This window comes from Channa argus, chromosome 4 (genome assembly GCF_033026475.1).
Source record: "Channa argus isolate prfri chromosome 4, Channa argus male v1.0, whole genome shotgun sequence".
In the NCBI taxonomy this organism is placed as follows: Eukaryota; Metazoa; Chordata; class Actinopteri; order Anabantiformes; family Channidae; genus Channa; species Channa argus.
The window spans coordinates 17713158-17741154 of NC_090200.1; the positions used below are offsets into that span (position 1 = coordinate 17713158).

The 27997-nt window shown below is 39.5% G+C and overlaps 1 protein-coding gene across 4 annotated transcripts; it reads left to right on the forward strand.

Annotated features, from left to right (window-relative positions):
• LOC137125645 (serine/threonine-protein kinase WNK1-like) lies at positions 1 to 27993 on the forward strand. 4 transcript variants are annotated; one of them, XM_067501437.1, is made up of 28 exons: positions 2 to 205; positions 2607 to 3824; positions 9354 to 9526; positions 10209 to 10429; positions 12118 to 12275; positions 13509 to 13597; positions 13688 to 13907; positions 14727 to 14828; positions 14996 to 15383; positions 15510 to 15670; positions 16013 to 16096; positions 17926 to 17961; positions 18417 to 18551; positions 20025 to 20104; positions 20204 to 20366; positions 20461 to 20577; positions 20890 to 21003; positions 21102 to 21150; positions 21258 to 21401; positions 21622 to 22631; positions 22733 to 22807; positions 22927 to 23037; positions 23129 to 23486; positions 23788 to 23965; positions 24102 to 24295; positions 24471 to 24590; positions 24690 to 24913; positions 25052 to 27993. In XM_067501437.1, exons 2-28 carry the CDS (start codon positions 3048 to 3050, stop codon positions 25436 to 25438), a joined length of 5868 nt encoding a protein of 1955 aa, XP_067357538.1. In that variant the 5' UTR covers positions 2 to 205; positions 2607 to 3047; the 3' UTR covers positions 25439 to 27993. The 4 variants fall into 4 exon arrangements, with proteins under 4 accessions (XP_067357539.1, XP_067357538.1, XP_067357536.1 ...); XM_067501435.1 differs by having other exon boundaries at positions 3 to 205; positions 14996 to 15386; XM_067501436.1 differs by lacking the exon at positions 2 to 205 and adding an exon at positions 1165 to 1317 and having other exon boundaries at positions 14996 to 15386.
• Positions 27994 to 27997: the final 4 nt, after the last annotated feature.

The window sequence follows — 27997 nt, forward strand, 5'->3', positions numbered from 1 at the left end:
TCTCTGTTAATATGTAGCAACTGCGCTGCTTGTGTGAGAACGGGCCTACGTCACATCTTTGATATCAACCAGCCGGAATACGTCTGTACCTGACATTTAAGGATATGTACATGGGTTCTCTTTTATATAGACAAAGACGGATTCGTACTGTGAGGACGATTGTAACGCCAGTGACCGTGAATCGTGTTGTGAAAACGATATTCAGGTAGGTCGCTATCTTCCACCCGGTCTCCCATCTCACGTAGCTATATGTATGTTAACTATGTAAGTAGACATGGAAGTCTACATAGCTAATCAGTGCTGCTAGTCGTGGGATAATTTTGACGTTTGTACTGTGTACCATTAATAATAATGAAAATACTCAAAATATACGACAATTTCAACACGTCAAAGTTTCATAGTCGTTTCCATCGTGTGAAACCGTGTAGATCTGATTTGGATCCAGCCTGGTCAGCTATTGTATGCTAAACCTGCTAGCAATGCGTTTATGGCAAACTGACCTTGGATCTGCCATTATTGATCCAATGAAATCTCTGCTGATATCTCGAGAGACAGCCTATTTAGATACAAGCTATTACAAGTTCGGACCACCACCTGGTTCCGCTCAAGGTTTGTTCAGGTTGGATCATGATAAAAGAGATGCTTCTCTTACTACAACCTATTTTTTTTTACACTCTGAGCTGCGGTGTGTCCTGTAGCATCAGTAATTGGAGCAGACTGCAGTCAGGTTGATGTGAGCTACAGCACAGACGTTGAAGCGCCGTGTGACCATAAACTTGCATTGCAGTCTGAATTTTAATGTACAGCAGTTTCATAGGAAATACAACAATTCTAGAGATGTTGTGCGATTATTTTGTTTGCAGGATCTGATAACGCTACATGGCTAGCCATTAGCGAAATCAGATTCATACACAAACAACAGTTAACCGGCGTATTGTTGGCGTCATCGAACAGAAACATGTCAAATCGATGCTATAGTAATCGGGTAACGTTACATATAGTCACCCTAAGCCAACTAATGCTGATAAATATAACAGTTATGTTTAGAAGACCTAAACAATAACAAAAAAACGAGACACTCATTATGAAGCTACCTAGGTCACCTAACGTGTATTTGAAAATGAGCAGTCCACCCAGGGGGTTGGTCTAGCCTTCTAGGCCTTCGGCACGACCCGCCTAGCTAACGTTAGCTAGCTGCGTAGCAGTGGCGCTAATCGCTACCCGGTAGCTTTCAAGGCGCACCGGGCAAGCGTGCCCGTTGTGCTAGCAAGGCCGGCAATGTTAATCATTCAGGGATGGAAACTGGACATGGATACGGTAAAGCCATTGTTTCGCATCAAACTCTAGTGATGATTACTAACTGTAACAGATAGGCTAAACTTAAAAGGCTAGCTAGTCGTTTAAAAAAAAAAGAGAGAAAGAAAATTGCCGTAAACAGGGCGGAATATTCAAAAAGACGTGACGTGGGAGTTCTTCGTTGTTAATTAACGTTAGACTAGTTAAGGATTAGCTAACGCCACCTAACTAGCCCTGTGCTTCTTAGCAAGCTAACAAAGAGCCAGCGCTCTTCCTGGCTTTGTATGCTCCTAGTTGTCCTTTGAGATTGTTGTATCCCTTGCAGAGTGGAGAAATTGGTTCTTGAGGCAGTATTTATGGCGAATAAATACTAATTAAATTTGTGTTATTTTGCGCCGTCGTTATTTGTAGGCTTCTTAAATCATGCTATTGCGCGGAACCATATCAGTAATGGATGTCATATAATGGTTCCCTACACTTGCCTAATGGCTGAAGTCCTCACAAGATATAGATGACTAAAAGTAATATGATTATCATGGTATGTCTGCATATTTAAAACACTATCATTGATGACACGATGCCAAGCTGTTAATTATTAGACTACAAATAAAACTGTACAGCGCATCCGTCTTAGCACCTTTGACGCTAAAGGTCGGTCAGTTTATGGTATGGTGCAGAAGCAGTTCTAACTCTTAAACCTAGTAATTCAGACAGTATTCGCCAAACTGTTTTATTCAAACTGAGAATAATCCTCTATTAACTGGGTTCAACTAGTTGCTTTAAAAAACAAATCTAAAGTATTGAATTATTTAATGACTGTGGAATGTTTTGGTGATTTCTCAGGTTATGCATTTAAATGCCTATATATTATTTTCTTAATATAAACTCTGCTTAATAAACAAATCCCAGTATAAACTATATAAAATTGGCACACCTGCATAATGCAGGAAGACTTGAGACCTGACTTTGAATTCACAGTAAAGTCAAACTGCACAAGGTCCCTCTGCAAGATACAAATCTTATCAGAAAGGGGTAACCATAAAGTCAGTTTTGCTTTGTAATCAAAAGTGTAACACAGTCACTAAAACGGTAACTTCTGAATTTTGTTAGATTAGACTCAACTTTATTGTCATTATACAGAGCACAGGTAAAGAGTTTATGAATGCAAATGAAGCAATAGATACATAGTGACTACCTTCTGTGCTTCTCACCAAAACAGTGTTAATAGAGTTTATGTATTCCACATATTCTACTTTATCTTGCTGACATTTGATGTGCTTTTTATTTCCCCTTCCTTTTTCTTCTTGCAGTGAAACTGGACTGGACCATATTCGGAGTGTCTGGCCATCCTGTCTTAGCCTACAGTAGAGGGTGTGCCTATTGTAGGATGTGCGTGTTTGTTTCTCACCAGTGACTCCTTATGCTTGATAGAAGCTGCACCCTGTGTCTTACAGGATGGATGTTGTGGACTTGAAAAGACATGTGTATTATCATCAGCATTCTGTGTTTTGCTGCAGTGTTCAGTCCTTTTACATTTACAGAGAACACTTTCCATATTGTACCTCCAATCTCAGCACTATACTTGTAGAGTCTGGCTTTGAGCAATAGGACAGTTGGGAGTAGAAGCTGTAAGAATTTATTTTTCCTACGCACAGATAAATACTGATTATATAAGCCTATATGGCAGAACCAGAAGTATTCTTAATTTAAGTTTTCAGTTATTGTACCCCCTTATTTTTTGTGCGGGTGGGATGTCGGGAAAGCCAGGCGACAATATGGTGAAATTCCTGGCTCCCCCCCAGAAGAGTGGAAATGGCCCCAGTTCTGGTTCAGATTCGGTGTTGGGTGAGTCCCGGCCAACTGAAGTGAGGCGCCGGCATCACACCATGGAGCGTGATCGATGTAATCCTGAGCACCGTTTCCTGCGCCGCAGTGTCATCAGTGATTCCAATGCTACAGCATTGGCCCTTCCCTTACCTAGCAAGATCCCTGTTCCCGCAGTTCATCGGGTTCATCCACGAGAAACTGCCACCAACTGGCAACATGCTGCTGCTGCTAAATCTTTGCGGACTGAACCAGTTCAAAATGAGGAGGCTGCTGATAGCAGAGGAGAAAGGGATATCGAAATAGCCAAGGTGGATATAGTGCCTTCAGAGTCAGAGCATGCTAATTTACATGATATCTGTGATGGAGAGGTGGTAGTAGCAGCCCACTCTAAAGCAACCGTTGGAAGAGATTTGCCAAATCAAACAGAACCTGAAAGTACCACTGAGGAAAAGGTGTTTCATGAAGAAGAGGGGGAGGAAGAAGACAAGGACTCTGCCAAGGCACGAGCAGAAGCAGAGCAGAGAGAAGCTGAGAAAAAGGTGCAGGAGGACATTGAAGAGGCAGAGACCAAAGCAGTGGGAACATCTCCGGATGGGCGTTTCCTAAAGTTTGATATAGAAATTGGACGTGGCTCCTTCAAGACTGTCTACAAGGGTTTGGACACTGAGACCACTGTGGAGGTGGCTTGGTGTGAGCTGCAGGTATGAAATTATAATAACCACTGTTCTTAACACTCATCTCTCTTTGCTTTTGCTGTCATTTCTGTGCACCTTAACACACTTTACTTTTGTACATTGACACAGCCATTAGCTGTCAGCAGGTCATAAGTTATTAATGCCTTTAAACTGAGACACAATTATGGTGGTAACTCAGTTTGCATTCTTTCAGTGTCATCATCTTTTGTTCAGGCTGTTTGCTTTTATGTGTTTAATAATGGTGAAGTAGAGGCAAGGTAATTTCATTTTACACTGTTACCTGAGGTACAGGCTCTGTGAATATCCCACGAATAGAAATGCTTTGCATTTCCCGTTCGATTGTTTCTCATTGAGGTTATCAGCAAAGCATAGCAAAAGACTTCCAGTGTTCCCCTTTTTTTGTTTTTGGTTTAGCTCCGTCCATACTGGCTGGTATGACTGCACTTGTGACTGAATCTGTAAATTAAAATGGATCTACTTGACCAATGGGCAATGGCAAATGACCAGAAACAATCAAGGCTTGTATTATACATTTTTAATAAAACTATGAGTGAAGATTATCACTGCAGTCCCACATAACTCAGGACTACATTCAGAGCTAGAGTCTTGACATTGCACTTGGAATTAATGTACTTGTGGTAGATATTTTCTTTATATAGCAAATTCTTGTCAGTAAAATATTATTTAATTTTACACCATTTGAAAATATAACATATTGATAAGATAATTCTATATTGTCATTGCAAATTTCTATACAACACAATTCAATTTGGTAGCAATCCTTCCACAGCAGCCTGGTAATTCTTTTTAGGATACTGAATAAAGTAATTATAGGAACATGGAATGAAAAGGACGGAGTGTCCATTAAGTGCAAAATGATGTATGAAATATCATCATAGATGTCAGTAAAACTCTAAAATGCATTTAGCTTTTTCTAATTTGCCATTTCCACAATTAAATTTGACAGCTTAGTAGTTATTGACTTTCAATAATGATTTTAAGGTACTTCAAAAGCTACTTAAAAATTTGGCCAAGCTCTGTTCTTGCATTTATAGTTTTCATTGGGCCTAAATACTCGAATTAATTATTTAAATCTATTTCATTTTCACTTGTTCAAAATACACTGTTTCCATTTTATAAATCCATCACTGTGCATTGAATCTGCTTCTGCATTTGTCTTTTTTTTAATGCTTGTAAAAAACATTGTAACTCAGCTGTCTGTCCAGTTAAATCAACTGCATGGCCCATAGCAAAGTTTGACCTCATTCACCACATGAATGTTGGCTTTTAGTGTCATGCTTTCACCCTGTTATGAGAGGCAAAAGCCTTACACAGCAGCACATAAAACCATAGCTACACATGCACTAGTCTCAGAACAATGTGAAGATTACACACATGTGCCCCTCCCCCCTTACACAGAGTGACTCACAACGCATGCTCAGTGCATTTGCTTGTGTGAAAGTAAAATGGGTCACATTCCTGACAGAAGAATCTTCTGTGTGAAATGCAGCAGGTTGGCCTGCCAAGGCCTGCTTCTTAACTATCAGTGCACCTCCCACACTTTGATTTCATAATTTTCTCGCCTTTTTTCCCCCTCTTTTAAACAAACCGTATTAAATGTTTTTTTGCTTTATTTAATTAACATACTGTGAAGTAGCATAATTTTTCTCTTGTCCTCAAAGGAACTTTGTGTGGCCAGCTACAGTGGAAAGCTATGCAAAAAAGTTTGTTACTTGTGGTTGCACATACTTAGCTAGTTATGATTTCACGTTGCCATTGTCAGATACAACTGGTATCAAAGGAATTTTCTGAAAGTTACAGTTGAATGAGAACTAGCTTTCTTTTGTGCATATGATCTGTTCTAAACCATGAACATGTAACTTGACACACTCATTCTCTTCCTTCCTTTTCCGTTTCAGCATTAGAAACTGTTTAACATAAAATGCTAAAATCCTTTCTCACATGGTTGTTAAAGATGTCTCATGATCAGTCAAGTGCTAGATGTGCATTGTTCTTACATCCTGTGGGAATAGTTACTAAAATATAGTGGTAACATACATTAAATTCTGTTAATTCTTTTAAGTTTAATTTCATTTGTCCATTGTCTATATAGACATTGACATATTTACAGATTCCCCTAAGCATTTTTGAATACCAACAACAAAATAACAATTATGATTGTTGTTATTATTATTATTATTATTATTATAAATGTAATATGTGTATGTATTAAGAATGAAAATAATCATTTATTTCTTAAAAATGAAAGAATGCACTATTTAATAAGGGGTAGGATTTTCCTGTTTTGTTTCCTGTTTGATGCTTGAATCAATGATGCAGAAGGTAATCTCATTTCCTACTTGTTAGTTCACTGGGAACTTGGCTTCACTTGGAAACAAGAGCAGAACCTATACCTGAATCCTAATGAAACCAGTTTTCCCACATAAAGATACTTTAATCTTCCTTAAACTTGCAAAAAATTCCAGACTTTTACCAGACTGTGAGGCTGTAAGGCTCATTAGACACCACAAAAAGAACAAAAAATGTTTGGCTCAAAAGTGCTCAAACAAAAGGCTTAGCTTTGTACTCTGTAACATGTACTTGTACAAAGTATTGATTTCAAACAAATTTCATTAAGTTGAATGGTTGAAATGGTCCTGGCCTATTCACTCTAAGAGGCCATCTGTCCTTAATCATCTAGGAATCCAAGGCTTCCACCCTTTTTCACCCCACCCTTGAACCCATACATTTGTTTTAGATCTCACATTACTGGCATGTTTGAACAATAAGTAGGTCACCACATAGAGGAAGTTGAAAAAAAGAGGAATACATTTAGGAACCTCCCCATTCTTGCTCACTTATCCATCCTTAGCCATGTCATCTTCCGTTTGATTCCTCCCCATATCCTTCCTCTCCACAACTAGCTGAAGCCAAACACTGAAAGTTAGGAAGAGAACCCTGTGCATCCTTTTTGAAGCTATGGCAGCTGCCTGTCCAGCTGGAGTGACACATAATATCTATATACAACACAGTGACTCATCTGTGTTACTTTTATGATTGTTAGTCTTTACATTTTCCATAAGACTTCTAATAGCATGTTTATCTGTGTTAGATATGAAAAACGTGGGAAGATGCCCTATATACAGTTTAGCATTCTTTAGTAGACTTCCACATGTGTTTTTGTTATTCACAAAATATAAAAGTACTGGTTCAACATCTTAACTACCCCATTTGTTTTTGTTGTTTTCTATACTGTGTAAATTATAAAACTTAACAGTAGAAGCTAATGACAACACACATACTGTGATCACCTAGAATATTTTAGCAGCAGGTTTATTTCATATATTAATTGTGTCGCCACTAACATAATGAAATTGGACATAATGGCAGATTTGAACTTGATTGGTTCTGTCATCCTTTCCTTTGGTGACACTTTTACTGACCGCCTCAGTGTCTTTTTGATCTCATTGCCTTGTATCACAGATTTCTTCCAACAGACAAAAACTGCACCTAATACAATAACTAAGTAACATTTAGTGCAGACCTGTAGAACCTTGCTTCCTGGTTTTCAAAACAATCAGCCCACATCTTAACCTGTGTTAATGTCAGGGCTTTATTAGTGTCAGCCTTAGAGTAAGGACCTGACAAAGCCAGCCATGCCTCAATCATACCCCTTTTTTACTCCCTCTATTTTTAGAATTGTTGGGTTATTTATAATGGGCTTACCCCTAAAGGCAGTATTTTCTGATCTTGTTTTGGTGAAATGGTAGTTAACTGCTATCCGATGTCGTTTTCATTTGCTCAATGTGTCTTAGGTCTGAAGTTGTTAAGATAGTAGATGGTGATTATGGTTCAAGTGGTTTTATGCAGCATTGCACACAATAGTCAAATTGTTTTCAGTGCAATGAACTGTATTCTGCTGTTGTGCAATACACCAGAAAAAATAAACCCAGATTTATTAAATCATTTAGATGATAATTGTCATATTTTTCCTTATGTTTAATAAATCACTACACAACATATGTCATAGCAGTGTGCTTAGTATGCCAAAGTTACTGAGGTGTTTTCTTTACAGAAGTTGACAGATTTTAGTTATGCGGTTGACTTAAAGGATATGCAGTGTTTTAAGTACTTTGGACCTATAAAGGGGAAGATATGTGTTTTTAAATTTGTTATTTGTAGGCATGTTGTGCTGTACACAGAGGGAGAGAGAGAGAGAAGCCCCTTCTAGATGCATTATCTGGAAAGTAGGTCATATGGTTCAAGTGCACAAGGGAGCTTCTGTTGCCTAGCCACCATCTCTCACCTTCTGTTTTTGGATGTTTCTCTCTGATTCAGCGGTCCTAATTGCTTGTTTCCTTTTTAGTTCTCATTTTCTCTGCCCTGTATTTCAAGTATTCAATCTCAAATACCTCCAGTAAAGGCTGTAGTAGTCTCAGTTATGTTTTTGTTCGTATGATGTCCGTTAACGTAAAGTTCTATCTCTAGCCCTCTCTCTCACACACACACACACACACATACACATACCCCACAATTTAAACATGGACTCTCCACTCCACTAGGATACATTTCCTGAACAGCCTCGCCTGTCAGATATTTGGGGGTTTCTAAGGAGATCTTTGGTTCTGGGTTTCACTGGGCTTGTCTAGCTTGTATAGTTTAGCTAGTCTATAGTCATGTGTTTTGTAAATACAGGACATGCCAGGAATTACTCAAGAATACTTTAGAAGTATGGCTTTCATATGTTGACATATCCAGAATTTTTTAGAATACTCTTCAGACCCTACAAACATCATCTCTGCCCATCTTTATATCTAAAATCTTGTTGGGCAGATGTAGTGTTGGATTTACATTTCATTGACTAACTCATTGCAGACATTTGTCAATTCTTATCATAGATTACAATATAGGCCTCGGTGAGCACAGTGTTACCCTTATACCAAATGCAGTGTCAATACTCATTACTGCCTTATTTTATTAATTGACAGAATGGACCCAGCAAAACAATTTTTTCCCACACATTTCACCTTAATAGGGAAATACTTCAGGTGTATATGCGTCTTAAGTTGAACGTAGCTTGTGTAGCGCAAATGTTTGTAAAACGGTCGATATTTATTTGGTTCAAAAGATTGAATCTGTCTGTTAATGGTTCTCTCTAAGTTTCAGTGATGCAGTGACTTCTTTGTATTTATTTTAATCTATGTCTGAGCTAGGCATGCTCTATCAGTTCACCTAACTAGTTTGTGTATTTATGAGGGTAGAGTAGCAACAATATATTGTAATATTGTTGAAGCCCTTTTTAAAATGTTCTGGTTACTAAAGCTAAAATGTCAAGTTGCTCATAGAATCAAAAATGCGTTCAGTGCTCAGAAAATACATTTACATTCTAACTTTACATGAATGTTGATACTTTATGCATAACCTGTACACAGTGCATGATATTGGCACAAGAGGCATACTATATATTCTGTATTCTATAAATAAAGCTTCTCACTGTGCAGTACTTTATTGAAGAATATATTATATTTCCTGCAGGATCGTAAACTGTCAAAGGCAGAGCGGCAACGCTTTAAGGAGGAAGCGGGGATGTTGAAGGGACTACAGCATCCCAACATTGTCCGATTTTACGACTCATGGGAAGGACCCTCCAAAGGCAGGAAATGCATTGTACTGGTCACGGAACTCATGACTTCTGGTACACTCAAAACGTGAGTCTTGAATTGAGAAAATACATCAACGCAGCACTGTACATACACTGCTCAGCCACAACATTAAATATACCTATACATTCTAATATCATCCAGTACAGCAGCTCTGCAATGAATTCTACTTTTACAAGGCTGTAATTTCTCGATTTTTAAGTTCAAACTGTCAGGTGATAATTCTACTTTATGTTTATTATTGACGTCATAGTGGTCTATGGATTTGTATTGGAGTGGATTGTATTAAAAGGTGCTTCTTATGTTTTGTCCTCTGAGGAAAAACTGAGAAAATACAACCTTGTAAAAGTAGAACTCATGGTAGAGCCGCCGTATTGTATTGCAAGACATTGTATAGATGTACCTAATGTTGTAGCTTATTGGTGTATAGTGTAAAATAAGTCTGCCATTCTGAAAAACTATCATCCTGATTATTGATTATAAATTTTGTAACTGATATTTCTCAGGTTTTAGAAAACAAATTTGTTGTTCGTTCGTTGAACTTTTGATAAAATTATCTTGTTATGTACAACATGTCAAAGTTGCATTAAACATCTATAAATATATAATTGAATAAAATGATGATAATTATATTTGTATTATAATTTTTTTTTAAATTTGCAGTCTTCTACTATGTTTGATATTTGTGAAAATGCAGCCTAAAGGATATATGGCAATCTCTTTCTCTTAGATATCTGAAGCGTTTCAAGGTGATGAAAATTAAAGTTCTGCGAAGTTGGTGTCGGCAAATTCTCAAGGGTCTCCATTTCCTTCATACTCGAGCTCCCCCCATCATCCACAGGGACCTCAAGTGTGACAACATTTTCATCACAGGACCAACAGGATCTGTCAAGATTGGAGACCTGGGACTTGCCACACTCAAGCGTGCATCTTTTGCCAAGAGTGTTATAGGTACGACTCTAAAGTAATTTCTACCTCCTGGTCCCTGTCCGGCTGTGGACAGTGACTTTTTGGAGGTTGTGATATAATGTTTGTATTGAGAATTATGGTCTTTAAAGAAGGTATTTTCCTTTTGACTTGCTTTACTGACGATGTGGTTCAAAAACAGACCACAGCGTTTCAGCTGTCTCTCAAACCACAGCTCAAATGGAGGCCAAATACTGTGATAATCTTAGGCAGATAACCACTAGGAATTCTGTCTTTGCACTCACGCAGTATTTCTATTACGTTCGGTCATTGTACAGAATATTTCAGTTCCATGTTTCTCAAAAAAAAGGATTTTTTTCCAGGCATCTACTGAATGTAAGTAGCGCCTAATCTTTCTCTTACTGTTAAATATGAATCATTATTTTAATAGTGGTCATGCCTTCTTGCAGGCTAACTGGGCCATAGCTAAAGTATGGCCTTTGCTTCTGTCGTAGACTGGTCTTTGTTCTGTGGTTTGGAAATATGTGGTCTGTTTGCCAGATATATAAATATATATATATATATATATATATATAATGTTTAACATCTCTTTCTATGGGTTTGCTTCAACAGGTTTTTTCCCTAGTGTTTGTCTCTTATTGTCTTTTAAAGTATTGCAGGATCGCAGAATCTTTTTGCTCCATCTTTCTGTCCAGGGAGCTCTCCCTGCTTTCTCTGTCAGCCTTTTGCCTTTGTTTTTTGTTGCCGTTTCGTTTTGTTTTTAATTTTTCTTTAAATCTTTTTTTTTTTTTTTTTTTTTACCTCCATATTCTTGGGTATGTTTTTAAAATGTAGGCTCTAGCCTCAGCTGTGCCCCATTTTGCTGTTTGGAATGAATAGGGTACTGCTGGTCATTGAGTAAGTATGAACATTTATGGGCCTGGTAAGTCTGACAGTGTGCTGTTACACAAAACAATATCAAAAACTATATTACATCCAAATAACCAAATGAGTTTTTCTGTGTAAGACCTGAGACTGAATGTAAAAGTCAATTAACAGAACAAGGTTGATGTGTATGGACATACTGTTGAGCACGGATAACTAGCTATGGGACCTGCTTCTCTCAGCCTTGACCATAACACTTATCTTGCAGGTCAGCAAGACATGGTAAGTCAGTCTTTTAAAGGTAAGTGTAGTATAAAAGAAATGTTTTTGTGGTTACAAGGTAAGGTCTTGACAAAAGTTATTTCCATAGCTAGTGGTATTTCCCTTAGTCATTATTGGCATCTCTGAACAAAATACATTGTATTATTGGTCTGCGTTCAATACTCAAGCTAACGTTAAAGCTTTTAGTTTAAACATAAGTATCATTCATTTCGCCTAACAAGTGTGTTCTGCACATTAGCAACCTCAGTTACATTCTTGTATCAATATGGTAAGGTCTTACACAGACAAACACGTGCCTTCTTCTCTGCAGTCTAATTGAGCCTAGCTTCTCCCTCCTTTTTTGTTTTCTGTCTCTTTTTTTACTTTCCTTCCCCTCTTCTTTCTCTTTCTTCCAACTTTCACCTCACAGGTGCTCGTCCGGGAGATGTCAGCAGACTGGTCAATCTTCTCATCCTTCTCTTCCTCAACCCCTCATGGGTTAGAGGAGCTGAGGGGCAATGGGTTGTGAGAAGCCTGCTCAATCAGTAAGGGAGTTCGAGAGTTCTGAATAGTTGTTTTGATTTAAGGTACCCCTGAATTCATGGCGCCTGAGATGTATGAGGAGAAGTACGACGAGTCAGTGGATGTGTATGCCTTTGGAATGTGCATGCTGGAGATGGCCACCTCAGAGTACCCTTACTCAGAGTGCCAGAATGCTGCACAGATCTACCGCAGAGTTACCAGTGTAAGTCTTCTCTTCAATCCTCAGTGTCAACTCACTGCACTGCCTTCAACTCTTCCTATGTGCCAAGAAGGCTAGTGTGCCGTACTGGAATAATTTCATATTCTTTTACTACGGTGTTTCACAGTTTAACCTGGCCATATTCCTGTGTTTCCCAGATGCTTTCTTATAGGCCTGTTTAAGAATTCCCTCACACTTCATGCTTTTAGTCCGGCTAGCCCCTTTGCTTCACCTCATAGTATACTTTTTTGCCTTTTTCCCAAGTAAGCTGTATTTTGTTTAAGCAAGCTTAGAACTGAGGTGTGGCTAATTGATAAGAGGCTGTGCAAGCACAGTCCTGTTGTTATAATTGCAGATTTTTCAGTAGTGTGATGATGCCAGCAGGGGAGTAACTGTCACAGAAAAGGCAACATAATTTAGGCTTATTCATGCAGTTTATTCTAGCTTAGTTTTGAAATAAATAGTGACTCATGTGATTCATACATGATTCATGATGTTCCAATCTCATAGATAAAGCGGTTGAAACTATTTCTATACTGTTATCTATAATATGTGCTTTGCAGTCTATACCAACAGTCTCTATTTATTATTAACTGCAAAGTAGAAGTACAAAGGTCTTGATTGAAAACCATATGATTCAGCTGAGGTAATTGTTTGGATCTCTTTAAGAGCCAAATATTCCTGAGCTCCAAACGAACTTGAAACAGCTGAGAAACAAAGTGCTATTATTGTGTATAGGTGTCAGATGCTCTTGTTTTATAGAGCAGGGAGCTTCTTATTCTGTCATTTCATCTCTGATGTTCAGCTCTTAGCCTCCATATTCCTATAATACAGTCTGTTTCCTTTTGCTGTATATTTGCTGAAATTATTATTTCTCATTATCTATGAGAAATCCTTGTCTATCCTTGTCTAATCACTTGACATTCTCCAGTTTATAAATACTACCAGGCCTAAATCCCTCAATCCTTTTTAAAACCATTTAAATCATTTTGTGTGAGTATATCCTTTCATAGTAACAACCTGGTCCACATAATACTCTGACTATTGTTACACCTTTTAAAACTTAATTGAAGGAAAATTTCATTCGTTGTGATTGTGGATAATTACAGTTTTCTTGTACCTAAAGTTTATGAACTGGGAAAAAAAAAACGAGGTAAAGGGTAGTATCCAAAATAAGAAAACATCAGATAAGAAAGGGTAGAACCATTCTCATTCAGGATTCTGTGTTTCCTATAGGGGGTGAAGCCAGGCAGCTTTGACAAGGTAGCCATTCCTGAAGTGAAGGAGATCATTGAGGGATGCATTCGTCAGAACAAAGATGAGAGGTCTGAGGCATTTAATTTAAAAAGCACATTTGACAAATCTTACATTTCCATGAAATCATTTTTGCTCACTGCAGGTCTCCCCCTTTTTAGGTATTCAATCAAGGACCTTCTGAACCACGCCTTTTTCCAGGAGGACACAGGCGTGCGTGTGGAATTGGCAGAGGAAGATGATGGAGAAATGGAGGCTATTAAGCTTTGGCTGAGAATTGAGGATATAAAGAAACTCAAGGGGAAGTACAAAGACAACGAAGCTATTGAGTTTTCTTTTGACCTCAACAAAGACGTCCCAGAGGATGTGGCTCAAGAAATGGTGAATTGAACTTTGTATCACTAACCACGTTTACGTGGACTTAAGTAACCGGGTTACATTTCTTATGTGTCATGTATACGAGAAAGCTGGTTTCCCAAAATAGAGGTAGGGGATTAGGGAACCTGGTTTCCACAGCTACGTTTCTGTCAGAGAATTCTGATTGAGGCTTTCTCCAACTGCGTATGTGACTAACAACAGACTGCAGACAGTAAGCTGCATGCAGCTGAGTGAATGAATGTGACTAAAAGGAGAGATCTTTAACGGGGCGATGCCACTTCATTTTAAAAACAAAGGCTGTGTATGGTCCGACAGAAATTTAAATTTACACAAAGTCCCTTTCCCCCGTGGATTTTTAACATCCAGACTGTTGTGGTTCAGCTGCGTGTGTCTTTCCTTACTCTTCCCCTGAGCTGTCACTGCGATACGAACACAAATACACAGGCACATGCAGAGAGAGAGAGAAAAATCAACAAGCAGTGTTTTCCATCATTATACAGTTAAAATCTGTGGGCCAGACTTCTAAAATAAGTCAGAGGTGGAGGAGAAATCAGGTTACTCTTGTGCTGCATGTATTCGCGGATTTCCCGTGACCAGGTTACTTAAGTGCATGTAAACACTGTTCCCAGATTAGCAGAGAAAGCTGATTTTAGTTACTTAAGTGCATGTAAACTCAGTCTGTCTTTAAAAAGTCACTGCTGTTACTATGTGTGAAGAAGGTAAGGAAAAACACTTTTTTTAAAAATTAAAAAAAAATTTTAATAATAATTTTGACAATGTTTGAAATGTTGGATTGTGAATTTTATGTTATTTGTGCTACAGGTTGAGTCTGGTTATGTGTGTGAAGGTGACCACAAAACCATTTCGAAGGCCATAAAGGACAGGGTATCTCTAATCAGCCGTAAGAGAGCGCAGCGACAGCAGGTGAATCCATGCGCACTATAGTGGATTAAGTCTTAATGTTTAATGTCAAAGTACTCTGCTTGAGTTTACTCTTATCTCAGTCATAGGATGGATGTGATTGTGTTAGGGTCTTCACATGCTGCATATTAGTGGTTCCCTGACATTTTAATACATTTGGTGCTATAAAGGTCAGAGAAGATCAAGAGAAAAGAAGGCTAGAAGAAGAACTGCAGAGTCAGTTACAGCCAACACATCAACCAGGCCAACAATCAAGCACAGAGGTGCCTCAATCCCAGCCAGTGCCACAACCTATATCTTATGTCCCTCCACAAACAAACCAACACAGCACACAGACGTCTGCCCAACCAACATCTCAGCAGAGCTTCCAGAGCCCAAACTACAGCACTCCTCAATCAACTCAGATGACTGGCATTTCGCTGGGGGGAGCCTATATCCCACAGTCAGCTGGACAAGTCCCAGTCCAGGCTCAGGTCCAGGGTGTAACTACTATCCAGGCAGAGTCAACAGAGTCAACTGTCCAGGCAGAGACTGACCAGCAGCTACAGCACACTGGAGGTGGTAAGTATTACAGATTATTTATAGTTAAATACAACTACAGGACATTTTATGATATTATAAATGTTAGGTTCTAAGTGCATTTAAATGCTTTTCATAAATTATCGTCATGTCTGTCTCTTATAGCCAGTCATATGGGAGACAAACCTCCTAGTTCCTCCATCCTTCCTGACACCCAGCCTCCTCAGCCAGGAATATCTTACAGCTCCCATCCCAGTCAGCACCTTCAGCCCCAGGTATCATCCCCCCAGATGCAAAGTGACCAAATGACGAGGCAACAGTCGGTGGTAAGTCATGTTAAACATAGGACATAATCTTGTGGATTGAAAAGAAACAGATTTTTTCTCCTTAGAATTCTGTATACGTTTTAATAGATTTTGTAGTGCTGGGGATCTGGTTTCCATTCTTCCTCACTTTGAAAAGCCCAGTACTTGAGTCACTGCAGTCTTTACCCCTGCTCAGTGGCCACGTTGTGCTCACCTCAAGAAAAAGTCCTGATGTGTTAAGAAGCCGTCTTTGTGTTGGTGGATGAGCTTCATGCCATTGCTCATTGGATTTATCTTCTATTAGTTTCCTTTCTTTTTTCCTCTTTTTCACAATATTTGCTGTTTCTTTTTGTGCTGCACAAGGTTCAATCCCAACTGCTGAACGTCCAGTCTGAAGTTGTGGCTGTTGCACCCACCAGCCAGTCTGTTTCAGTGACACCTGCACAGGTATAATGCATGTCTCAATGTCCTTTAAAGAACAACCCAACATCAGTTGAAAAGAATTGAAAGTTTAAATGCGCTTAGGTAATCAGGGTACTCGGAGAAATCGGCTTTCTCTGTGACATTGGGGAATGGCGTTGCAGAAAGGTAATCGGATTTTCCTCCACCTCTGACTGATTTTGGAAGCCTGGTGCACAGGTTTTAACTGTAAAGTGACAGAAAACTAGGCTTTCTGACTTAGTTTTTTTGTGTGTGTTCATCTCACAGCAGTGCACAGGCGGGGAGAGAGGGGACATACAAAGTTGATCCACAATGGGAACTGTCTGAATTAAAAAAAATCTAGGGGGCTACTTATACTTAAACACAAGATTCTTTGTGTTTCTGTTGGACTTTAGGAGGACTTTGTTTTAAAAATTAGCCGTTTTTAACTCTCACACATTCAGCCTTTCAATCAACTGCCTTACTGTTTCAGCTTTATGTTACTTACATGCACTGTACACTGATTAGAAAAACTGGTTACGCATATACATTGCAAAGAAATTGGCATTCTCCTACAGAAATTTACCTGGAGATCATTTCCTAATCCCCTACCCCGATTTCAGAAACCCGCTTTCTCATTTATGTGAAAGTTAATAAATCAGCTTTCCAGTGAGAGACAACTGTAACCGGGTTACTTAAGTGTATGTAAACCTGGTCATGGACTTAAATAACCAGGTTACAGTCGGTATCATGTACTGTATACGGGAAAGCTGGTTTCTGAAGTCAGGGTAGGGGATTAAGGAAAACCCGGTTTTACCAGGTAGATTTCTGTTGGAGAATGCTCATTACTCTATTTATATGCGTAACCAGGTTTCTAATCTGCTTTTTCCAACTGCACACGTGCGTAACAATAAGTTGCAAACAGAATGAATGAGTGTAGAGATCGTTAACGAGTTACAGGGTGAACAGGGGTGATGCCATCTAATTAAAAAATCAAAGGTCCGACACAAAATTTTTGTTTACACAAAGTTTTTTTTTTTCGTTCTTTCGGCTTATCCTGTGAGTTCAGGGTCGCCACAGCAGATCATTGTCCGCATGTTGATTTGGCATAGTTTTTACGCGGGATGCCCTTCCTGACGCAACCCTTCCTTTAAGGAAAGGAACCACTGACCCTGTGGTCCGTGGATGACTGCCTTACCAACTGAGCTACAGCTTCCTCCACACAGTGTCTTATAGAAGTCTAATTAAGTCACTTTCTGCCGTGGATTTTTAACATTCAGACTGTGAATCAGCTGCATGTGTCTGTCCTTTTTTTCTCCCCTTGCACTGTCACTCTGCTGTTACATGAACACACACACACAGGCAGCGAGATAGAGAGAAAAGTCTTAAAATTAGCATTTTCTGCCATTACAGTGAAAATCTGTGCGCCAGGCTTCTAAAATAAGTCAGAGGTGGAGAAGAAACCAGATAACTCTTGTGCTGCTGCATGTATTCGCGGATTTCCCGTAACCAGGTTACTTAAGTGCATGTAAACGAGTCTTTCACTGACCTAGTAAAATGTTTCATATCTGTTGCACACAACAACACAGTTAGTAAGTAATTTCTGTGTGTGCTGAGTTTCCGTTCTGTATACTTTTGTAGCACTACAGAAAATGTGAACTTGAGCCATTCTGAGTTATTAAACACACGATTTTCAGAGGGTATTAGGGTAAACTTGAAGCTGATATTGTTTGCAGGAGTGTTAGAAATAATTTAGTTTTACTGTCACCTCTGTTATATTTTCTTAGTTTGTTTTTCTTTTTCGTTTATTCTCAAGTTTCTTACTCTTACCCTGTGTTATGTTTTGTTTCTTATAGTATGGAGTTTACTACCAACCATCGCTTCCCCCGCAGGTAGATAAAATGTCCCATTTTGTTGTTCCCACTTTTAAAGACACCCACAGGGTTATTGGATAACACGCTCTGAGAAACAAAAATAAACCATTCTGTCTAAATTGTTCTATAAGCTAGATGGATATGTTTTGACACAACTGTAGAGGGCTTCAAAATGTGAGTCCTTGAGAGTATATTGTAGATAAACGTGTTGTGTACATGTCTCTAAAATGAAATGATGAATGCTAATACCATCAGTGTCAAATAAATAAATGGTCTGATATTCCAGCTATGTTATCCAGCAGGTAAGTGTACACAGGCACAGAATATAGCGAAAATAATTCACTGAAAGATGTTCAACTTTTCAGAAAGAAGCCTTATTGCCAAAGTGTACGTGTTGGTATTCATATCAACCACCTATCACTCTAATTTTTATAATTGTTTGTTCTGTTCTTTTATTTGTTGTATTCATATAGATACCCACCCAGCAAGTGATGATACCCCCTTCCTCTCAGTTATCACCACCCCAACAGCAGCAACAGCCAGAGTGCAGCACTGCTCTTCAGACCTCCACTCTACCCTGGGCACAGACTGGAGTTCAGCAGCTACAGGTGACACATTCACTTCTGCTGCTTATATTTATCCCTTAGGAGTTTTGAGCTATGCAACACGGTGAGGGAGTGGTTAGCACTGCCGCCTCACAACCTCGAATCCACTGGCTGGCTGTGGCCTTTCTGCGTAGAGTTTGCATGTTCCCTTCCTGCTTGTGTGGTTTTCTCTTGTAACTCCTGTGTCCTCCCACAGTCTAAAGACAAGGATGTTAGGTTAATTGGTGATTCTAAATTATCCACATGATTGTGACCATGAATGGGTTGATTTTGGATTCCTATGGTTCAACATGCAGACTTCTCTGATCTTTAAGAAATGCTGACACATATAGTTTAACTCATTTATCCCTACAATTGTTTGTTCTAACCATACCACAGTACGAATTCCATGTTTTCCATCTTTATGTTTGCATCTTTTTTTTTTCTCTGAATATAACTTTTATTACCATGGCTGTCACCTTTTTTCACTCTTCCACTGTGCATGCTGCTTATACCTGCATGAGTCAGTCTTGGGCCAACGATAGAAGTCCCCCTATCTTGTCTCCTCCACTCAATGCAGAACATCTATACTTCCTATATCAGGCCTCGTGCATCTCTGTTCTGCAGGTACTCTACAGAGCACAAACCCAGTTGAGTGAGTGAGTGTATGTGGGTCGGATGTGAAGTATTTGGTTCACAACTCCTTATGATGTTTCTCTTTCTTGAAGTATTGTATGTACATCTTTCAAAAAATTTTTGGGCCCTCATAAATATTTATAATGTATTTTAATAGAAAAATAAACAATTTATGTAAATAGTGTTTATAGACATGTGCAACAGATTATATGCAGTACAGACAAGCTACTCCATGTTTTGTTTTTCCTGTATTTACACTACGACAGATTGCAATATCTACTAAAAAAATACAACATAAAATGTTTTGTTTTCATAACTGTTAAATGATGACCAAAAGACAAATACAAAATCATATCATTCAGGTCAAGGTTTTTACTTCGAATTGAAAATCCTCCAAGAAAACTGTGTGTCAGTACATGTAATTTGTATGCATGCAACAAAAACAATCCCATTTGCAAAGGCCATAGTATTGTAATTATCCACAAACGTGCAACTGAGCATAGATATAACAGGAATTTAAACAATACAAGAAAACGGCCACGTTTAGACCAAACTCCATTGCACAGCAATATTTACACTGTATGTATAATGACTTGTACCCAAATACATAAAATATTGCAAAGTTAAACAGCTCCATCTGGTGGATGGCTATTTTTAAATCCTTGGAAAAATATTAGTTAACATACAATAGGTTACCAACAAAAATTTAATAAATGACTTTCAAATGATTAACGTATCGATTATCATTTATTGTGTAAATCACTAAATCATCTAAATATGACAAAACGTAAACAATATAATTTTTCATTTTAAGCTTTCTTTATGCATGTTTGTAACTTTTAAAATATGTCTATGTTTCAGGCTCCTGTAAGTGTTGTCCAGTCAGCACAAGTGGAACAACCAGCAGGATCTTCTGCTGTCGTGCCACAATCTGTAGAAAGGTAAGAAAGAAGTTATTTGTTTAAAAACAACGCAGTTGTCCCCAGCTCCACACAAACGGCTAATTCTCTTATGGACTCTTGTGGACTTTTTTTTCCCAGTTGCCTGTCAGATGCAGCTTCAGGTCTTAGTGACGGTAATGAGGGAAGTTCTACATCAGGAGGTCGTCATGAAGGGCGCTCACTAAAGCGTCACCAGCGGCGATCCGTACGCAGTCGCTCCCGCCATGAAAAGACTTCAAAGGCCAAGCTAAATGTCCTAAGTGTATGTGTCTGTACTGATGAGTTATTTTATATATTTTTTTTTTCTTTTTTTAAGGAAATTGTCACTTGTTTTAACATAAATTTATGTTTTACAGATCTCAAATGTTGGAGACAGAGTAGCAGAGTGTCAGCTGGAAACACACAACAGGAAGATGGTGACCTTCAAATTTGACCTAGATGGTGATAATCCAGAGGAGATTGCACAAATCATGGTAAATGTGGTTCCTTAATTTTGAAACTAAACCATTTTTTTAATGTTAACAATAAATATTTATTTGAAATATTAAATTATTTTAATATGTAACGTTTATTTAAATGAATGTAATCATTTAATATTCTAAATAAATATTCCATATACATAGTAGACACACAGAATCATTCAGAGATTAGATTTTTCCCTCCTTTTTGTTTGTAGTATTTGCTGCCTCAACCAATGACAGCAATCACAAATATAAAGTCATTCTGTGAAACGTGCATAGTATGTCTAGTTAAAGTAGTTGAACAGTTTCTGCTTTCTGATTTAGGTTCAGAGTGAGTTCATCCTGGAGACTGAGCGAGAGTCCTTCATCGAGCAGGTCCGTGAAGTCATAGAAATGGCTGATGAGCAAAGAGGGGGCATGAAGGAAGGCTTTCCACAGGTATATCATTCACATATTATCTTACTAGTCAGATTCTCCTTGGCAATTGTGACCCTGACCTGCTGAACTTTAACCATGTATATGTTATATCTTTCCAGAAGAGTGATCTCCAGCAACAACCTGAACTGTCTGTTCCTTTGCTGCCAGGTTAATACAATTTGGAGCTTATTGTCCTGTATTGTTTGTTGTTTTTTTTTTGTTATGCGGTCCAGTTTTCATCTCACATCTGACTTAGCCTTTGACTTTTCTTTCAGGCATTTGCCCTAGTACAGCAGCCCAGGTGGTGCATTCTGCAGGACGAAAGTTCATAGTCAGCCCAGTGCCAGAGTCTCGTCTTAAAGAACAATTCTTTGGAGCTCCTTCAGCTAATACATCCTATGGGGATGAACCTGTTTTGGGTGAGAGAAATATTTGTTTGGTTATCTTTGGAAATTTTTTTAAATAAATTGCTGCATTGTACATTTCATCGAAACAGCTGATAAGACAAAAGGCATATAATTTTTTTATATAAAAAAGTGTATCACAAAATGAAAACTTCCTGGTCATGTAGTATAACACATTTTTTCTAGTTTTGTTAGTTTTCATATAATTGTTGTTACTCAATTTTTCTTTTTCTAGCTCCCTCTGTTCCATTGGGCCTTTCTCTGTCCGCTCCATCTGGGACTCTCCAGCAGGCTTTCAGTAAAATTCGGCAGCCCCGTGTAGAGAGGTGCAGCACCCTTGACCCCCCAGTTGCTGAGCCAGAACCAAACATTGTCCCATCCAGTGATCCTGGATTTGGCTCAAACTCCAATATTATCCCCGCACCATCAAAAGGTGTAGCTTCCACTGTCAGCACAACTTTTCCTGTTGTGTCTCCCACATCTATTCCAACATCTTCATCACCTCCCTCAACTGGGAGGGTTTCCCCTCTACCTCAATCCCAAACTCCAGCCCCTGTCACTAGTGAACCCAGTCCACCTCCTCATTCTTGCCATGAGACACCCCCTGCACAGCTACCGCCAGCTGCCACCATCCTTCCCTCATCCTCCACCATTTCTCCTCCATCAGCGCAGACCCCCGTCCCTGTAGTGCCTAGCTCTCAGCTTAGCAGTAGTTCTGTCTCTATCACTGCTGTTGCTGGTGTTACATCCAGTGGAAATGCCACAATCCCAGCTTCAGAGCAGCAGCCTTTCAGTAGTTCTCAGCCTATGAATTCATCCATTAATGCACCACAGCACACAACCTCCCAGGGTCAGCCTGTTCCCATTTCTAATCAATCACCACCTCCTGCATCGTTACCCAGTCAGAGCCATGTCCAACCACAGTCTGTAGAGTCAGAGGGGCCTGAACTCCAGACCAAGACCGCCGGCATAGATGACATCCAAACCCTAGATAAGAAGCTACGGTCTCTCTTTAAAGACCCGAGCTCTTGCTCCTCAGCCTCAGTGGATCCCAGTCAAACCAGTGGGACTTCTTCTCCTCCTACTGGAACTTCTTCACCACCACCTGGAGTTGCGCTGGTTCCCCCATCTAACCTTCCCCTCACTTCTGGTGTACAAGGTGTTCTGGGCCCCACAACCACTCCAGGACAGGGTGTTACCCCAGGAGGACATGCACAGACCCCTCCAGCTAAGCCCAGGGCACAAGTTAGTGAGATAAGATGCATTCAACAATTAATTCAAAATTCAGTTTATTGCTTTTAATTAATATTTTCCCTTCTCTATTTATTGTTGTTGTTTTTTAATAGACTTTACCTACTGGTTTTGATCAAGCTACTACAGCACCTTGTGACCTTGTTCCCCCAATTCCTGGACCAAATCAGGTGAGATCTACATTATGCTATCTGTTGTATTCGACAATGGGTTCTAAGAACACAAGGTGATCAGTTAAATGATGTACTACTTAGATTGTTTCCTATATCCGGTTTGTGTAACTCGACAGTCACAGGAGCCGCTGGGGAATTTGGATGCGCAGTTGAGAAGAGCTCTGAGCCCTGAGACCGTTCAGGGACTCCAGCCTCCACCAGCAGGTTTTACTCTGGGACGTTTCCAAGTAAGTTAAAGCCCCAGCTTAAAATTTGAAGAAACTCTGAAACTGTTAAATTCAGACTCAGTCCAATAAAATTCTTATTCCTGTTTTTCAGGTTTCTCTTGCTACAGATTGTTCACCCAGCACCATTCCAGATCCCTCCTGCATTGTCTCCTCCTCTTCCTTCACACCATCCTCTACTTCCTCCTCCTCCTCTTCTTCATCTTCATCTTCTACTTCTTCTTCTTCTTCTTCTTCTTCCTCGTCCCCCTCAAGTCCAGAAAATACTCTCCATCGTTCATCCTCTCTGTCCAAACAAGGTTTTGAAAGTGACAATGTAAATGGAGCCTCATCTCACTCTGCTGGTCCTGCCCCTCAGCTCACCACTATTGGACGCTTTCAAGTGTCCACAAACAGCAATGCCATACCTGGGCAAACCACTGGCTCTAAAGTGGGAAGGTTTTCAGTCACAGGTGTGTACCAGGTTCACAAAAGCACAGCAACAGCTAGCTTTGATAAACTATTGTCAAGGATGTCTTGCAGTGGCGTAATATTCAACTAGTCCTCGTACAGAACAGACGCTTCAGAATTTGACATGCTATTTTACTGTTATAACTGTTGATGGACTGGCCAAATGAACCATAAGAAGTGATGTAAAATGGATGATGTTTTTTACTAAAATCACCCTCACTGTTTTTTGATAAGAGGCCACTGTTTATACAGAGTGCGCTGAATGAGACTTTATAGAAAGTGATGGATTCTAATTTCCCTCAGTGACCCCGTTTCCAGCAGCAGGCTCCAGTACACCACACAGCTCTGGTTTGCAGAATGGGCCTTCATCTTCAACATCTGACCCGCATAATTCACATATCCATTACAGTAGTGACAATGATGATGACTCTGAGACAGATGACGAGGCTTTGCAGAAGGAAATCAGCCGTCTGAGAGAAAAGTATGTCACGTTTACTGCTCTGTTTTACACTAGCATTATGTAGTTCATGGATCATACTTTATAACTCAATAAAAGAAATACGAATACTAGAAGTATTTTATCACAGTGGTTTCTGTGTTTCTTCTCCTGCTCACAGACATATGAAAGAGATTCAGGCCTTGCAAACTCGTCAGAAGGAAGAAATAGAAGCCCTCTTCACACGGATGGGGAAACCTCCTCCCCCCACTGTCTTCTCCCCTGCTGTGGCCATGACTGGAGGTCGAAGAAAGCTGAAAAGCAAAAGCCACAAATCTGCTCGCAGCAGTGGACAACCCAGCCCTATACACTCTGGTAAAGACAAGGAACTGCCATTTTAGTTTTGTGGTTCTCATGACGAATTTTAATACTCATTTCATCAATACTATAAATTGTCTTTTAGGTATGTTTTACCAAGCTCTCAAGATGTTGAAATACTATTTTTATGTTTGAGTGTAAAACTGATTCTATGCTGCGGTGTTATATTAAGGATCGCCAGCTTCAGCTCAAAGCCCCAATGGTTCAGATTCGCCTATAAAGCAAAGTTCACCCTCGCTTCGTACATCCTCTCCATCCATTCCCATGCCCAGTCTCAGCAGTTGTTCCACAGGTATGTGGAACCGGGTTATCTCATGCACAGTGAGTTTCTTGAATTGACTGCCCAAATTCATTTTCTACTTCACATCTCACCTCTTTTCTCATTTCCTAGGATTAAGTGGGACCAGCTCCACAAGCAGTTCATGCCAGAACCACTCTACTTCCTTGACCCAGGCACCTGGACCATCTCTCCTTGCCACTCACACCCAAAAGGGCACAGGCACCTTTACTGATGACTTTCATCAGCTGGTTGACAACTGGGCCAGAGATGCAATCAGTCTCACCCAGTGCAAGAAAGCTCCTAAAACTGGAGCACAGTCAGCACTGGGACATGATGTAAGCATTCAATCCCTTTTTTTTTTTTTTTTTTTTTTTTTTTTTAAATATCATATCACTGGATTTTATGACTATCCTGTTAGATAATTGCTGATCCTGTGTGGTCTGTAGTAACTTCTTTTTTTTTCTCTGTCACAGATCATCCCTCCAGCCAACATTAGCCGTAAATTCTCAGCTCCAGGTTACCTCTGCCCAACACTTCCTACGCCTTCCAACACCACATCCACCACTACCACTCCCCTCCCCAATCCAGTCAATCCCTCTGTCCCTCTAGGACCTCGGAAAGGCTCTCTGGGCCCAGTTACTCAGAGCTTTGGATACTCCCCACCCCCTTACAGTACTCCTCAGTGGGCAGGACCCACAGGCACATGCCAGGTCGGCATGCTTAACCCTGTACAGCCACTAACACAGTTCCAACCACCTACAACATCCTCTGTGTCCCTGCACCAAAGCTACCACATGGTAAGCACGCCAGCCTCCCAGAAATCAATTAGCCATGGAGGGTCCAACCTGAAGCCTACGTAGCCCAATCTGTGTCTCGGTCCAGGCGGAGCGGGCTGGGTATTCTACATCTTATTTTATTCCAACTTTTAATATTATGTGTTATGAGGGTTCAAGTCCCCTCAGGCAGAACAAAGTCTGTCTGGCAATTAGAGGGAGAGTGCAATACAAATCCACAGCACATGAATCTCACACTTAACCTGCCATTAGCTGTGGAATTGAGCTGTGACGAGTCAGTTGGTTGTGCCGGATGTAACAACCAAACGCATAAAAAACAACAGCCAAAGATGTCTTTTGAGAGCACCATTCCCTTGAAGAGGAGACGGAGGGATAGTGGTTTACATCCTTACTGGTCATGACTGTAAGAGGAACTGCGAAAGGAAACAGTTGAACTAATTTCATATTAGATGCACCCATACACACGTGACTAAACATTAGCCTGGTTTGGTGGTTTGAGAGAGAAAGTAAGAGAGAGATAGAACGTGTGTGTGTGTGTGTGTAAAGAAAGTCGAGGATAAGAATGGGACTGCAAGTTTGTGCCAGATGGAGCAGTAAAATGTGGAGTTGGTGGCGGAGTTAGGAAAAGAAGGACATAGCAAGTTAGGCAGCAGTGGAATGGAAAGGGTTGTAATATGAATACGTCCCATTGGCTACCTATCATGTAAAATGCAATAATGGCAAAGAGTAGATAAAAAGCCCCTTGTAACTGTGGCCTTATTCCCCAAACACATTTAAACTTTGTACATAGGTATTTCTTCACTGAGTTATGATCTGTGTTACCATATTTATGTACCTGCGAGAGTCTGTTATTGTGATTTGTGTTGTCTGTCTCATACAGATTTATTATACTGATTTGTTTTTGACATGTCTGACATTTAAGCCAGTGGATCGACCACGTAAAAAAAGAATTGTCCTGGTGTTGAGCATCATTTTGAGTCTGAAACTGACGGGGTGGTGCTGCTGCAGATCACCATCTAGTGAGGGTGTGAATGGTATTAAACACATGGATAAAATGTGAATACTTCCAAGAAATCACATAAAACCACTTTCTTTAAAGCTACGAGAGATGAGAGGCTCACAGTCTGATCATCATATACAAAAATACAGTTTTGATTTATTAGCATAGTATTTGTGGAAGGCTTTGCACGCAGCCTCCACACTATTCAAGTTGTTTAAACCATAATGCAGAGTCAAACAGGTCATTAGTAAAGTCATGTCACATTAAATACATTTAGCTGTCTGTTCTCAAATCACAAGTACTGGGATTCACTCTTTCTGTGGTCTGTTTTTGTATGCGTGTATTTAATAAAACGTTCTTTATGGACCTGTATTCAGCCATCAGATTTTGATGTTATTTCACTGTAATTATTAAAAGTTGTTAAACAACATGTAAAAGGAATATAAAAAGTGCAATTGCAGGTTTGTTATTGATGTCCTACTCACCATCTAGGAGTAATCCTGTGCTTAATTACACTCTTCTATCTATGCCCTGCCTGCCATTTTCTATTTTATTGTAAATAAATTTATTGTGCAGTTAATGCTTTCACAAAATGCTCACTAGAATATGCTTGTGGTGACCTGCTCTACATGCACATGCACTCTAACCTGTAAACATGAGGAACACTTTAGTGCCTTGCATCTTCACTAATGACAAGGTCCAGATTCAACTAGTCCTGTCGCTGTGACTGTACTGCAAAAAAACAAACAAACAGTTGACTAAACCTGTACACGACTCTTAACACAATCCAACAATGACAACTCTGATAGTATAACATTCTTAAAAACATTAAAGAAGACACAACACACAACTGCAGAACAAAGAGCACACTGAGTAATATGGAAGGTGTCTTTTCTCTTTACATTTGTGTTGGTTGTGTACCGAACTGGGTATTTTTATTTTGCTCATGCATACATGGTTCTTGCGAATTTTTCATTAAACCATTTCAAAAAAGCACTTGTTCAGGCAGTGAGTGAACTGTTTTAACGGTTTAAAAGGTGTGCTCGCGCAGCTGTTTGTCATCATATCTCACATGAGTGCCATGTGTCATGACTGTTTTGCCTGCTTGTAGATTGGATGAATACTTTAACTTCTCTAGAGAAAAAATAAGTTACTGCAATGCAGAATATGCAATGTTCAAAGTTTTTTAGGGACTGAGGGGGTTATGGAAACATTTGCATGCAGATGAGGGTTGTTACTGACTTCAATGTGTTTGAAATGTATTTGCTTTCCTGAGTCATCACAAATCAATCTTATTGCAGTTCAGCAGTATCACTTGAATATCACTATCAACATATGGTTTCTGCATGCCAGCTTCACTAGTGTTTAATCTTACAAATGACAACCAAGTCACAGCTGGCCACTGTACAGCACCAACTCACGGCAAAGCTTAAGATCCATGTACTTTGATGCCATTATTAGTAATTACGGTTATTGATTCAGTTTGAGGCTACTGAAAATGTTGTATCCGTTGAACTCTTATTTCTGATCCCTCCTTACTGACGTCCTGTGATTCTGTCTTTTTTGTGTATGCTTTTCATATTGCACAAATGGACAAAAAAAAATAAAAATATCAAAAGAGCTTG

Coding starts and splice junctions, on each gene's coding strand:
- LOC137125645 (XM_067501435.1), top strand. CDS start 3,048: ATGTCGGGAAAGCCAGGCGACAATATGGTGAAATTCCTGGCTCCCCCC. Junction 17,962..18,416: donor AACCATCGCTTCCCCCGCAG/GTAGATAAAATG, acceptor GTATTCATATAG/ATACCCACCCAGCAAGTGAT. Junction 20,578..20,889: donor AGGAGATTGCACAAATCATG/GTAAATGTGGTT, acceptor TTTCTGATTTAG/GTTCAGAGTGAGTTCATCCT.